Source organism: Pimephales promelas, chromosome 24, assembly GCF_988280905.1.
Source record: "Pimephales promelas chromosome 24, fPimPro1.hap1.1, whole genome shotgun sequence".
NCBI classification, from domain to species: domain Eukaryota; kingdom Metazoa; phylum Chordata; class Actinopteri; order Cypriniformes; family Leuciscidae; genus Pimephales; species Pimephales promelas.
The window spans coordinates 27,767,395-27,782,239 of record NC_142792.1 but is presented as its reverse complement, the minus strand read 5'-3'; the positions used below and the strand labels follow the sequence as shown (position 1 = coordinate 27,782,239).

The 14,845-nt window shown below is 43.1% G+C and overlaps 2 protein-coding genes across 12 annotated transcripts in view; both read left to right on the top strand.

Annotated features, from left to right (window-relative positions):
* pacsin2 (protein kinase C and casein kinase substrate in neurons 2) overlaps positions 1-14,845 on the top strand; it is a 401,742-nt gene that overhangs the window by 132,032 nt on the left and 254,865 nt on the right. The window lies entirely within an intron of this gene.
* LOC120475106 (protein NLRC3) overlaps positions 8,053-14,845 on the top strand; it is a 58,919-nt gene continuing 52,126 nt past the window's right edge. For 3 of the 11 annotated variants that reach the window (XM_089126859.1, XM_089126856.1, XM_089126851.1), the window contains exons 1-2: positions 8,053-9,851; positions 10,028-10,213. In XM_089126859.1, the coding sequence (XP_088982985.1) occupies positions 8,092-9,851; positions 10,028-10,213 (1,946 nt within the window). In that variant the 5' untranslated portion in view covers positions 8,053-8,091. Of the gene's footprint in view, positions 9,852-10,027; positions 10,214-11,407; positions 11,412-14,845 lie in introns of all 11 variants that reach the window. The other 8 variants (XM_089126854.1, XM_089126853.1, XM_089126852.1 and 5 more) reach the window with 6 other exon arrangements.

Genomic DNA, 14,845 nt, shown 5'->3' with positions numbered 1-14,845 from the left:
CCGCCATGCGAGCAGGTGCCCGTAGTGTGAGATCACGAAGCACATACTGACGAAAGCACCTGAGCTCCCGGGGTGGAGCTAAAGTCAAGATGGTAGAATTTGACAAATGTGTGCGGGGAGGACCACCCCGCTGCATCACAGATGTCACCAATAGGAACTCCTGACACAAATGCCTTAGAGGCAGCCATACCCCGAGTAGAATGGGCACGGACAGCCAAAGGGGAAGGCTGACCTGCCGACTCGTAAGCAAGCGAGATGGCCTCAACCACCCACTTACTCAGCCTCTGCTTCGATGCCGGACAACCTCTCTTAGGAGGTCCAAAGCAGACGAACAGCTGCTCAGACTTTCTCCACAGGGCAGCTCTGTGGACGTAGGGATCCAGGGCCCTCACAGGGCAGAGCAGATTTAACCTCTCCTGGTCTGAAGTCCGGAACGGAGGAGGACAGAAGGCCTGCAGGACGATAGGCCTGACAACGTTTGTCGGGACCTTAGGAACGTACCCCGGTTTAGGGAGGAGAAAGGCCTTCGCCATACCGGGAGCAAACTCAAGGCACGAGGGAGAAACCGACAGAGCCTGAATATCTCCTATCCTCTTCAGGGAAGAGATGACTAGGAGGAAAATGGTCTTTAAGGTGACAAATTTCTCAGGGACATCTTCAATGGGCTCAAACGGTGCCTGGCAGAGCCCCTCCAGAACAACCGCAAGGTCCCATGTCGGTACCCTTGTGCGCACTGCTGGCCTCAGCCTCAAAATACCACGCAGGAAACGGATTACCAGTGGGTGTCTCCCGAGAGAAGCTCCACTCAAAGGGACATGGTAAGCTGACAACGCCGCCACATACACCTTCAGTGTGGAGTGGGATAACCCTGTGGAGAAACGCTCCTGAAGGAATTCCAGCACCGCCGACACCAGGCAGTTAACTGGGTCCAACTGGCGCTCTCTACACCAAGAGGTGAACATTTTCCACCTCAAGGCATATAATTTCCTCGTGGACGGAGCTCTGGACTGGAGAATGGTCTCTACGACCTCGGTCGAGAGACCTGACTCTATGAGCTGGGCCCCCTCAGAGGCCAGGCCCACAGTCTCCAGAGATCTGGGCGGGGGTGCAGTATCGACCCGCACGCCTGGGAGAGAAGGTCCCCCCTGACCGGAATCTCCAACGGAGACCCATCCAGGAGAGAAACGAGGTCCGAAAACCACACTCGGGCCGGCCAGTACGGGGCTATTAACAGTAGACTGACCCCGTCCCGGCGAACCCTCTCCAGAACTCCTGGGAGCAGAGCAATCGGGGGAAAAGCGTACAGGAGTGACCTCGGCCACTCCTGTACCATCGCATCCACCCCCAACGGGGCTGGTGGACTTAGAGCGAACCACAGCGGACACTGTGAATTCTCGCTGGAAGCAAAGAGGTCTACCTCGGCACGACCGAAATGTTTCCATAGGAGCTCCACCACCTCGGGGTGGAGTCTCCACTCCCCGGGCCTCGGCCCCTGCCTCGACAGGAAGTCCCTGATTCAGATAACCTGGAATATACATCGCTCTTAAAGAAAGAAGTTTCCCCTGGGACCACAAAAGGATCTGGCGAGCCAGTTTGTACAGAGGGCGAGAGCGCAGGCCCCCCTGATGATTTATATAAGAGACCACCGATGTGTTGTCTGACCGGACGAGCACATGGTGGCCCCTCAGGTCTGACAGGAAGTGTTTCAGAGCCTGAAACACCGCCAACATCTCCAAGCAATTTATATGCAGATGACGAAGATGGTCCTGCCACAGACCCCGGGCTGAGCGACCACTCATGATCGCCCCCCATCCTGTGAGGGAGGCATCCGTAGTTAAAGTCACACAGCGACACGGAGCTCCCAGCACCGGTCCCAGGGATAGGAACCAAGACTCTTTCCACATAGCCAGGGCACGGAGGCAACGTCGCGTGACCCTGATCGTGCGAAACGGGTTTCCCCTCGGGGAGAACCCTTTGATTCTGAGCCACCACTGTAGCGGTCTCATATGCAGCAGGCCACGGGGAATAACGTTGGATGCTGCCGCTAATAGACCCAGAATTCTCTGATAATCCTTGACCGTGAGTGACTGGCCTAGCTTCGCTTGCCTGACAGCTGCGAGAATCGCCGCTATACGGGCAGAAGACAGATGAGCCTGCATTGTCGTTGAATCCCAAACGACACCCAGAAAAGTGGTCCTCTGAACCGGAGAAAGCACACTTTTCTTGGTGTTGAGTCTCAACCCGAACCTTCTTATATGGACGAGGACGACATCTCGATGCCGAATCGCCTGATGCTCCGATTGAGCTAGAATCAACCAATCGTCGATATAATTCAGAATGCGAATGCCCTGGAACCGCAGCGGAGCCAGAGCCGCGTCCATGCATTTCGTGAAGGTTCGAGGAGACAGAGCTAGGCCGAACGGAAGAACCCGATATTGGTTCGCTTCGCCCCCAAAAGCGAACCTCAGGAATTTCCGATGTTGTGGAAGGATGGAAATGTGGAAGTAAGCGTCATTTAGATCTATCGTGACAAACCAGTCCTCGGATCTGATTTGTGACACGATCTGCTTGAGAGTAAGCATTTTGAACTTGAGCTTCCCCACAGAGCGATTCAACAGGCGCAGATCTAAAATCGGACGTAACCCCCCATCCTTCTTTGGAAATAATGATGAAATATCGGCTGTAATAACCTGACTCTCTGTCGGGAGGAAGAACTCGTTCTATCGCCCCCTTCAGTAACAACGTTTTCACCTCCTGTTCCATAACCAGAGCCTGCTCGGGGACCACCACTGTAAAACCCCCCGAAAGCGAGGCGGGCGCGACCTGAACTGGATCGCGTACCCTAGCTCGATATTCTGCAGGACCCATTGGGACACATTTGGAAGACTTTTCCATTCCGCCAAAAATTCTACTAAGGGTTCCAGTCTCCTTCGCCTGAGAGCACCGTGTCTCAACCCAGTTCTGCTGAGGAGGAGCGCGAGACGTGACGCTCTTCTTTTGCTGCGCCCTATGCGAGGAGCTAGACGACGGGCGGGGCTGCTCCCGCCCAGCAGCCCCGGAGACATGCACCCGGAGGGGGATACATTTCTGGAGCGCCGCTGCCTGCTTCTTTCCTTCCTGAAACCTTTCGATGACCGAATTTACAGAGTCACCGAAGAGGCCAGCAGCAGACAGTGGCGCATCCAGAAGGAAAGCTTTGTCTTTCTCCTTCATGTTTGATAAATTGAGCCAAAGATGCCTCTCCGTGGCCACCAAGGCTGCCATAGAGCGGCCGACTGATCTGGCCGTCTCCTTGGTGGCACGGAGAGAAATATCAGCTGCTTGACGTAGCTCTCTAATAGTGTCCGGGTTAATAACCTCCCCCTCACTAACATCCTTCAGTAAATCTGCCTGGTAAGCCTGAAGAATAGCCATAGTGTGAAGACATGAGGCTGCCTGTCCCGCCGCCGAATAAGCTTTGCCCACCAGCGCCGAGGTGTTTCGAAGCGGCTTGGTGGGCAACGCCGGCACTTTAAAAGACGATGCCGTATCAGGAGAAAGGTGGCTCGCCAACACTTCCTCCATCCTCGGCACCGTCCCGTACCCCTTACTTTTCGCCCCAGTGACGTTAGAGTACATCGATGTTTGCTGGGTAAATATTCTTGCAGAAACTGGTCTGTTCCAAGATCTCGACACCTCAGTGTGTAGATCTGGAAAGAATGGTAACTGCCGGCGTGGAAGTACTGAATGAGATGAGAGAAAACGCTCGTCTAATTTACTTTTCACTTTAGATTCACGTTTCTCTGCTGGCCACTCAATGCTTAACTTCTGTACTGCACGAGTTAAAACTTCCATAAGCTCCTCATTTGCTGGAGACTGGGATGGCGAGTCCCCTGTCTCCACAGTGTCCACACTCACAACATCCAGCTCCTCGGAGCTGGATAGCTGCAGTGACGGAGCCTCATCCCGAGCGGGAGAAGCCGCATCGCGGACCCCCGCCCGATCAGAGGCGCCGGATCTGTCAGGTAATGGCAGAGATAGAGTCCCTTCGGAACTCGTCTCCATGCAAGCCTTCGCCGTGCCTCGGCAACAGTGGGACCCGAACCGTGTGGAGCGCGAACCGAGCCACTCTCCTCAAAGAGAGCCCGGCGGGAGCGGAGCGTCCTCATGGGCAGACGCTCGCAATGCTCACAGCCAGCTCCCTCGAGAGCTGACTGAGCATGATGCACTCCCAGACAAGCAACACACAGGTCGTGTGTATTCCCACCCGTGATGTATCGTGGGCAGGGAGGAACACACTTCCTAAACTGCTGCTCGCTCGCCATCATAATAGTGACCTTTTTAGTTTTTTTTTCTTTTTTTATAATGTGAAAAACTCCTGCCTAGATATCTCTAAGGACAGACAAAAACACCAAATGGACACAGACTGATATGGAGATCACACAGAGAGCGCTTGCTGAAGACTTCAAAAGCTGTCGCGCTTGTGTTTGTGGTGTGCTTTATAGTTTCCTGGTCGATACGTCACCCCGCCTATGACGTTCCTTCTCGCCATTGGACTGATTTCATACGTGCTTCATGCGCACTCACGCAGGGGCCTTCCCATTGTGATTATACGCAGCTCGAAGTTCCCTGAACGGGAACTATATATGCGTCCACACCAACGACCGATAACGTTCTTTTTATTGTAAGCACGCGTGCACCTGCGCTGGGGTTTCAAAGCAGCGAAAATGGATGACTGCTGCTGCTGCTTTACGTTACAAACAAATATCAAAAGAAAAACAGGCGCTTTATCCTTAATAGACGAGAGGAGTTGGGATCGCATCTAAGCAGTGAATCTAGCAAGTCTAGTGTCCAACAGTGAATTTAACTGACGAAGTCAATGATGGGATAAAGACATAGACAGTAAAGACATCGCCTAGTCAACAACTTTTTTTACCACAACTTCAGCAAAGTTGTTAACTAGCTCTGGATAGCCTACCTGAGGTAATTTTTGTACACATTAAACTGCATAATATCTCATTGTTAATACTTCTCAACGTTTAATCACATGAAAGACGTTGCTTTCCATACAGTATATCCATCTTTTTTAGTGTATCCTTGAAAAGGAGGTTTCTCAAATTAAAAAATATATATAGCAGAAATATGGCTACAATCTGATTGTCACAGACTCACACACATAGAGGCGGTTTCCCGGACAGAGATTAAGCCTAGTCCTAGAATAAAATGGCCCTTTAAACCTGATTAACAGAAATCTGCTTTCTATGTCATGGCTTTAAATAGTCCTAGATTTAGTTTAGTCCAGATTTAATAAGCCAATTTCCTGGAGGAAGACTACAGTTACTCCAGGACTAAATTGAGTCTTAAATTAAACCTACCAGGAGGCAGGTTTAACTTCAGATTAACTTTGTGTTTCAAAGAAGACACCTGCATTACTTGAATACACACATACAGTACATATATCAATATATCATTTAAACATTTAATTATGTTTTATTTGTATCGGGTTTCTTGTTAAAATGTGATTAGTTCATGTTAAACTAACTTGAAATGGTCACTTCACTTTGACTTCACTTGATGTTTTAATTTTCAATCTAGTAACCCAGTCATACATGACATTCACTTCCCATCATGCTTTGCACAGGGCTGAAATGTAAATTTTGAAATAAAGTGATATTTTATGCAATTATTTTAGTAAGATGAGAAAACGGAGATAATGTTTAATGTTCTATTATTATGTTGTTATTTAAACGTTTATGTTATGTTAGTATTTTTGGGGGTTACCGTATTGGTGAAGTGTTGAACCTATGCTTGGATCGAGGACCTGCTACAAAAAATTCAAAATGTATAATTAATAAAGCAACCACTGTGGTACTACTAGTTGAAAGTATTGCTTCTAGACTGTCAACACAAAACACCACATGTGTAAATTAATGTTTTAGTAAGTTTATGCAAATCACAGGAATAAACAAGAAGCATTAATTATAGTTGTTTGCATAATTCATTTTAAATGAAAACCATTCATTGTTAAAGAACACCATTGATTCTAGTTGTACATCGTTGATTTTATGTGTATGTATTTCGTTTCCTATTTCCTTTTTCTGATGCCATTGTTTTCTTTGGATTTGCTTCTCAGTTCCATGCAATTTTAAGCTGTTCTTGGTTCATTCCATGTTTTATAGGCAACCTTTGTCATGCTAATTCAGATTAGCACAGTTGGTTTTAATTTAATCTGATTTATTTTACTTCAGGACTCCATAGTCACTTGGACATAGTCACATAGTAACTAATCTGTACTTAATCTGTGTTACAAAAAGCCATTTTTTAAGACATGACTAACTATTCTAGATTAAGGCCTACTCCAGGCTTAATTTAAACCCTGTCCGGGAAACCGCCCCATAGTAGCCTAAGAACAGAATAGCCTACCTATTATTATTATTTTAGGCACTTTCTTGCAGGATTTCACTGAACATATCAGACAACGAGGGTGCATGTGTCTCATCTGGTGCAGAGATCTTGCGCTCTGATCTTCTTCACCTGCACTGGGAGCTGGTCCGTCTCCACGCGGGTTCTCCGCATTCATCGCAGCCTGGATAATTTCTTGTGCGTGCTGCTTTATTTCCGCTTTCAAGTAATGGTCTTTATATCGTGGATCAAGAACAGTCGCGACGAAGTGCAGAGGATCCGAATAGATCTCAAAAGTGAAACGTGTGCTGACAGACTCTAAGAGTGCACTTTTCATTGTTTTAACTCCGTGGTCTGTCTCAATCTCTTTGCTTAGGAGACGCTTTAGTGCTGCGATTAAAGGAATAACGTCCGCTACAGATGCATCAGAGGAGCTGATCTCTTTAGTTAGCTGCTCAAAGGGGGCAAGAAGAGAGAGAATGTTCTCTATTAAAGGTGCCCTATAATGTGAAATTGAATTTATTTTGTCATAGTTGCATAACAAGAGTTCAGTACATGGACATGACATACAGTGAGTCTCAAACACTATTGTTTTCTCCTTCTTACTTAAATCTCGTTTTTGAAAAACACCCCTGAAAAACAGGCGAATCTCCATATAATACCGACTCTGACGCAATTGTCGGGATCATTAATATGTACGACCCGAAATACTTGCATATGCCAGCCCATGTACAGTGACAGACGAGACGGAGCTGCGCAGCCGAAGCATGGCAGTTTCTCAGTGTTTGGATGTACACATGAACACAAAAGTATTTTTAGTTCCTTCATCCGAGCCTCTGAAGAAACAATGGATTAATTTTATTTTCTCTGGATATTTCCAAACATTTCACAGACGACTGTTTCCTCAACTTCCCAAAAGCTGGCCTCGGACCGAACTGATGTGTTATTGTTGTTTAAGTTCAGACAGGTAACGTTAATCTTTCACTCAAAATCGTTCAATACTGCTGTATGCTCATGGACGTGAGTTGCAACAACATTAAACAGATCGGGATGTTTGGATTCCAGGTGATAAATTAAACCCGACGTGAAGAAAGTCTTTGCAGATGCACCCCCTCTTGAAATTTCGGCATTACATGTTTTGTAAATCGCTGTTCGTGGGTCTTTCTCAGATACACCGAAATATGTCCACACCGCAGACATGATGCTTCAGAAAGGCACGTGCAGGTCGCGGTTTCTGTTTGCGTCATCACAACATTTCGGCCGTATTGTTTCAGTGATCAAAGTCTTTCGGCCGAAAATTTTCAGTGGCCAAATACTCTGTGCATCCCTAATATCGTTTCTCATATCTTTATCTTTATAGCTGTTGTGTGAACTCTGTTATTCTTTAATATAGAGAACGATTTTTAGAATTATATCTTTATAGTTATCTTTATAGTTATCGTACTTGGTGTGAACAGGCCATAACCCCTATAATCCTAACCCTTCAGCAAACCCATAACTCAGCTCATTAGCAGTAAATGTGGGAATCGGCCAGAACAAAGTGTAGTCACAGTAAATCCATAGTCTTGTATTGAATGTTAGCACATAGTAAAGACACATAATAAAAAGTGTGGCTTACAAATATAACTCTTTTTGCCTGTAGTTTAATTTGCTTACGTTCTTTTTAAAACAGAGGATTTGCAGAAGTTTTTGCAAAAACACAAAACCAACATGGAGAAGAAAGCTAAATGTATTTTTGAGGGCAACAGGAAAACTACAGCAGATCTCAAAGCGGTTTACACAGAACTGTTCATCACAGAGGGAGATATGGAAAAGGTCAATCAGGAACATGAGGTTCTGAAGATTGATGATGCTTTCAAGAACAAACAAACACAGGACAAACCAATCAAATGCAATGATATTTTTACTGCATTGAAGAAAAACAATGAGGAAAAGATTGTGCTGACAAAGGGCGTCGCTGGCATTGGAAAAACTGTCTCTGTGCAGAAGTTCATCCTGGACTGGGCTGAAGGAAAAGCCAATCAGAATATAGACTGTGTGTTCCTGCTCCCATTCAGAGAGATTAATTTGATGAAAGATGAAGAGTTCAGTCTCCATAAGCTTCTGCTGGAATTTTATTCTGAACTGAAGGACCTGGAGGAATCAAAGTTATATAAGGGATGCAAGCTAGCATTTATATTTGATGGACTGGACGAGAGTCGGTTGCCTTTGGATTTTAAAAATAATAGATCATTAAACACCGTTGAGAAAGAGTCATCTGTAGACGTGCTGTTTACAAGTCTGGTCAAAGGGACTCTGCTTCCATCAGCTCTCGTCTGGGTGACCTCACGACCAGCAGCAGCCAATCAGATCCCTCCTGAGCATGTGGGTTTGTTCACAGAGGTGAGAGGATTCACTGACCCGCAGAAGGAGGAATACTTCAGAAAGAGATTCACAAATAAGACTGTGTCCTCCAGAATCATCTCACACATTAAGACGTCTCGTACTCTCTACATCATGTGCCACATTCCCGTGTTCTGCTTGATCACAGCCAAAGTCCTTCACAATATTCTCATCAAGAACAATACAGAGAACATCAGCACAACACTCACTGAAATGTACATTCACTTCCTGAAGATACAGATGAGCATGAAGAGCCAGAAGTATGATAGAAAAACAGAAAGAGAACAAACAAAGCTCTTACAGTCAAACAGAAACATTATATTAAAGTTGGCCAAGCTAGCGTTTGAACAGCTGAAGGAGGAAAACGTTGTGTTCTATGAGGAAGATCTGGAAGAATGTGGTATTGATGTGAGTGAAGACTCTGAGTTCACAGGAATGATCGCTGAGATCTTTATGGAGGAAGACGGACTTCATGAGTCAAAGATCTTCTGCTTTACACATCTGAGTGTCCAAGAGTTTCTTGCTGCAGTGCATGTGTTCCTCTGTTACCTGAACAAGAACATGCAGGAGCTTCAGTTCTTCTTTCATGAGCCCAAAGAGGATATCACATTACATGAGCTACTGCAAAAGGCTGTTGATAAAGCCATGAAGAGTAAGAGAGGATATCTGGACCTCTTCCTGCGGTTTCTGATGGGCATTTCACTGGAATCCAGTCAGAAACTGCTCAAAGGCCTGCTCCCAGACACTGAAGACAAGACAGACACTGAAGACACCACAAAGAGCATCAGACAAACAACTAAATACATTAAAGAAAGTCTAGACTGGGACATCTCAGAGGAAGCTTCAGTCAACCTATTTTATTGCTTACTTGAGCTGAAAGATAATTCATTATATGATGAAATCCAGAGATACCTCGGTCCAGATGAAGATCCAGGAAGAAAGCTCTCCTCTTCAATGTGCACAGTGCTGGCCTACACACTGCTGATTTCAGAGAAGGTGCTGGACGAGTTCGACCCAAAGAGATTCACTTCATCAGAAGCAGGCTACAAGAGACTCATTTCAGCTGTGAGATGCTGCAGAAAAGCCCTGTGAGTAATTACACCGGCTGATGTCTAATCAAAACTATTTATTGTACAGCACAACAATTAAAAGTTAAAATACAGTTTGAAAGATCTTGTTGTTCTTATTATGAACGGTACACTTTGTCATTGCAGAAACACTGAACATCAGAAAATAATATTATCGAAATATTCTGTTTTGGCAGATTTGACAGCTGTGGTCTTTCTGATGGGGATTGTGAAAGTTTGTTTCAAGCTATACAATCATCAAACTGTTATCTGAGAGAGCTGGACTTAAGTAACAATCACTTGTGGGATTCAGGAGTGAAGATGCTCTCTGCTGGACTGTGTCCACTGCTGGACACTGGACACTGTCAACTGAACATACTCAGGTATTGCTTTCACATTTGCTGATTCACTGTGTTCAAAAATGTGTATGAAAAGGTGTCTCATAACTATGGCTTGCAGACACTTTCCCCTGTGTGTGCTGTAGTGTGAATGTACCGAGTTAAATGACAAGGTAGAAAACCTCCTAAAAAGAAAGCCTCCTAAAAAACTTAATGAGAAAGTAATTAACAGTAAAAAAAGGGTTCCCACAGTTTTGCAATGTAGTTTTTCAGTCATGAATATTTAAATAATACCTGCATATCGTCTTTTAATTAATTTATTTATTTTATACGGTTAGGTTTTCATTTAACTATACACATGAACATACAGTTCCTTCGTTAATGAATAACTACACAAAAACCAATGAGTAACACAATATTAACAATCTAGTAACTATTATTAACTAACAAGAAACTCTGATTAACGAACTAGTAAGTAATAGCGCACAGATAGATGAAAGGGGTAGTTCACTATTAACTAATCAATAACTACTATTTTTTTAATACTTCCCAGAGAACTACTGTGTAGATGTGAAATCTTTGCTTCCCCTTGTTATTTAATTTAATTTTAATTTTATTTTTTATTTAACCTTTATTTAACCAGAAAAGCTCTCTGAGATTAAAAATCTCTTTTACAGGAGCGTCCTGGCCAAAAATGTGCAGCAGTACAATCAGTTCCATTACAAATAAACATCACACAGACAGATACAAAACAAAAAAAGTATTTTAAAAGCAGTTACATAATGTTTGATCAGCTTCCATTCGCTGGATAACTGATTTAAAACAGACTAGAGTCAACAAATTTTCTAATTTTAATTTAGTTTGGAGGGCATTCCAGTCAAACGGCGCTGCATACATAAAAGACTTCTTACCTAACTCAGTTCGCACAAAAGGGACAGAGAGAGTATAGAAGTTTTGCGAACGAAGAGAATATTTTTGGATAATTTTCTGCTGCATAAAACAACAGAGATAAGAAGGCAACAACCCCAAAATAGCTTTGTAGATAATTAAGTACCAGTGCATTTTCCTTCTGGTGGACAGAGAAGGCCAACCTACTCTATGGTAAAAGGTGCAATGGTGGGTTGAGGATTTACAATTTGATATAAACCTTAAAGCACCATGATAGACAGCATCTAAAGAAGAAAGAAGATGAGAGGGTGCAAACTGATATACAACGTCACCATAATCAAGGACAGGGAGAAAAGTAGCGGAAACTGATTTATTTTTTACATTAAATGAAAAACAAAACTTGTTCCTAAAATAAAACCCAAGCTTGATTTTCAGTTTATTCTTCAGTTGAGTGATATGAGAATTAAAAGTTAAGGCATCATCAACTAAGATGCCTAGATATTTGTACTATTTTACTAATTCAATCACTGTACCTTGAAAGGTCTGTAGAGATATTGAATATTTTCTAGTTTTTTTGATTTCGAAAATAACATACTTGTTTTTTTCAGAACAAGCTTTAAACTGTGAAGTCTTAACTGAATAATATTAAAAGCTGACTGAAGCTCAGCAGTACATGATGGAATCATCGGCATAAAATTGGAAATTCGCATCCTGAATGTCATGATCAAGGCTGTTTATATAAATGGTGAATAGAAGGGGGCCCAGCACCAATCCCTGGGGAACACCTTTGGAAATCCCTAATGAATCAGATTGTTTACCTTCGGCTTGGACACACTGGGTTCTTTCACTCAGATAATTTTTAAACCAAGGAATAGCGTGACTTGATACACCAACAACCTTCAATCTGTGCAGCAAGATACCATGATCCACTGTATCAAAAGCCTTAGATAAATCGATGAAAAGCGCGGCACAAGATTCAGCGTGATCCAATGAGCCTACAATATCGTTTAAAACTTTTAAAGTAGCCGTTGTAGTACTGTGTTTTTTGAGAAACCCAGATTGATTGATAGACAACACCCCTCTTGCATTCAAATAGCATGTCAACTGTTCACTGATGATGCTTTCTAATATCTTTGATAAAAACGCAGAGCTTCGAAATGGGTCTGTAATTATTCATTATAGTGGGATCCCCCCCTTTTAATAAAGGAGCAACAAGTGCTGATTTCCAAATTTGTGGAATTACACCAGTATTTAAAGAAAGATTAAAAATATAAGTTAAAGCAGATGTAATATAATCTGCTGCTAGTTTCAGATGCACAGGCTCCACACAATCAGGACCTGGAGATTTGTTTGTCAAGCAGACAGAGTGCTTTATAAACGTCAGTACTCTTAATTTGTTTAAATCTAAACTCTTCCTTTTCTAAAAGACTTTCTGCGTTAATAAAATCAGAATTAGAGCCTATAAGATTTAGAGGTTGAAATAGAAACCCAGAGGCAACAAAATGCTTATTAAAGCAATTGAGCATATGTTCTTTATCTGAAATGCTAGTGGAATCCGTTTTTATACATGATGGAAAACTAGATCTAGACTTGTTTTTACTACCTGATATCAGTTTTATATTCTGCCAGAACTTCTTAGGATTGTTTGAGTTGATAGTGTTTTTTTTACTAAAATAATCAGCCTTTGCTTTTCTAATAGCAACTGTGCATTTATTCCGGAGCTGCCTAAAATGAATCCAATCGGAGCCAACATTAGATTGTCCAGCTTTTGCCCATGTCACATCCCGCTCACGAATTTGAACAGAAAGGGCTTCAGAAAACCAGGGATTATCCCTACCTTTAACACGGAATCTTTTGAAAGGTGCATGCCTGTTAATGATTGATAAAAATCCATCTTAAAAGTAATACCAGGCAGACTCAACATCGGGAATGAGAAAGATCCTGTCCCAATCATAGCGTGCTACATCAAAAAGAAAGGCTTGTTCATTAAAATATCGTGTACAACGTTTAGTGATAATACGTGGTTTATGCTTGGGTAATTTGGTATCTCTGACTATGGCAACGACGCAGTGATCGCTAACATCATTAGCATATACAGAGGCCAAAGAGTACTTGTGAGGCAAATTACTAAAAATAAGATCAATCAATGTGGACTAGTCCTTCGAGTTAGGTCTAGTTGGTGTTTCAACTAGCTGAAAGAGATTTAAAGAATCACAAATTGCTTTAAAACAATCTGATACTGAATGTAGCCAGTTCACATTAAAATCACCAAGAAGAACAAGCTCCTTGTAATTCAAAGAAGTCACTGAGTGCATCAGGGAGGAAATGGCATCAGTACTAGCTGATGGGGGTCTGTAGCAACCAACTACAGTAAGATGTAAAGTCTTAGAAACGATAAGATTTAAAGCTAATAGTTCATACTTTTTAACTACTAATTTAGATAGCAACACAGTTACTTCGAAACTATCCTTAACATAGATTGCTACCGCCCCCCCCCCTCCTATTTGGTCTGTCAGTCCTATAAACAATATAACCATCAATATCTATGGCATTATCCGAAACTGTTTTTTTAAGCCATATTTTGGATATCACTATAACATCAGCACTAGTATTTTCTGCCCAGATACGCACCAAGTCCAACTTAGGAAGCAGGCTTCTCACATTCATATGGATAAAACCTAATCCTGATCTAGATTTAAAATCAGCAGGAACTTTAAACATTTGGGAAGTATTGTTAAAAGGACCAGGATTTGGTAATACATTACCTGATATCAGTAACATAAGGGGTTCTATCTTGCACCCAGCGCAAATTACTTTATACACTGACGCATTTATCATTCCTATTTTGCACGCGCGCAAAGCAGGTTTTTTTTCCTCCACAGACGCACGCTGGTAAACTAGGAAATGAACTTGCGCTCCCCGAGCGGGTCGGCGTAAAAAGGAGGCGTGTGTCGGCGCAAACAATCCCTAGTGCTATTTTGCAGTTCCAGAAAACAATTGCGCCAATGACCAGAAAAAACCTGGTCTAAAGTCAGTGGCGCGTTGCGCGTTCATTCAGATGCTATTTTAAGCGCGCCTGCTTGGCCATAATACAGAGAGTGAAAAACGCGCATACACTGTAGATGATTCTCTCATCTACACAGATGCATTTTACTTATTGCAAATGATACATTATTATAAGAAAAAATATTAATACACGAGGGAAATCATTGTTGTGTCCATGATGATGGGAAAAATAGGCATAAAACTTACACATTTACCCAAGTTATTATATGCATGTTTAACTGAAGATAATTTGGGTGGGTTTGTCCCCTCCCCAATGTCCCTTCTCTTTCTTTTACGGCCCTGACAAGAACATCGATCTCCTCGGCTGTGAACCGATGCTGAAGCGCGTCTGGTAAATGCGCCGTTAAAATAGAATTGCGCCATGGAACAAGCGCACCTCGTTCATCACGCTCTTAAAGGGGATGTGATATGACGCTCTTATTGGTTTATTTCCGTTACGCCCAAACCACACCTATGAATAATGAAGCTACTCCAGACCAACCTCTTTTAGATTTGCGCCAGGCGCAAGAGGCATTTATCCCGCCGGGAAAATAGCAACAGCGCCGGGATCCGCCCACAAAGTTACTTGCAATTTGCACTTTGACACTTGCGTTTAGATCGTTAAAATAGGGCCCATTAACTATAAAATTCTGACGCCTAACTGTTTCACTTACATTTCCAGGAGGATTCAAACAAGTGGAACAGTTTAAGATGCTGGGCTCCTTATTCGTTTGAGCAGAAACT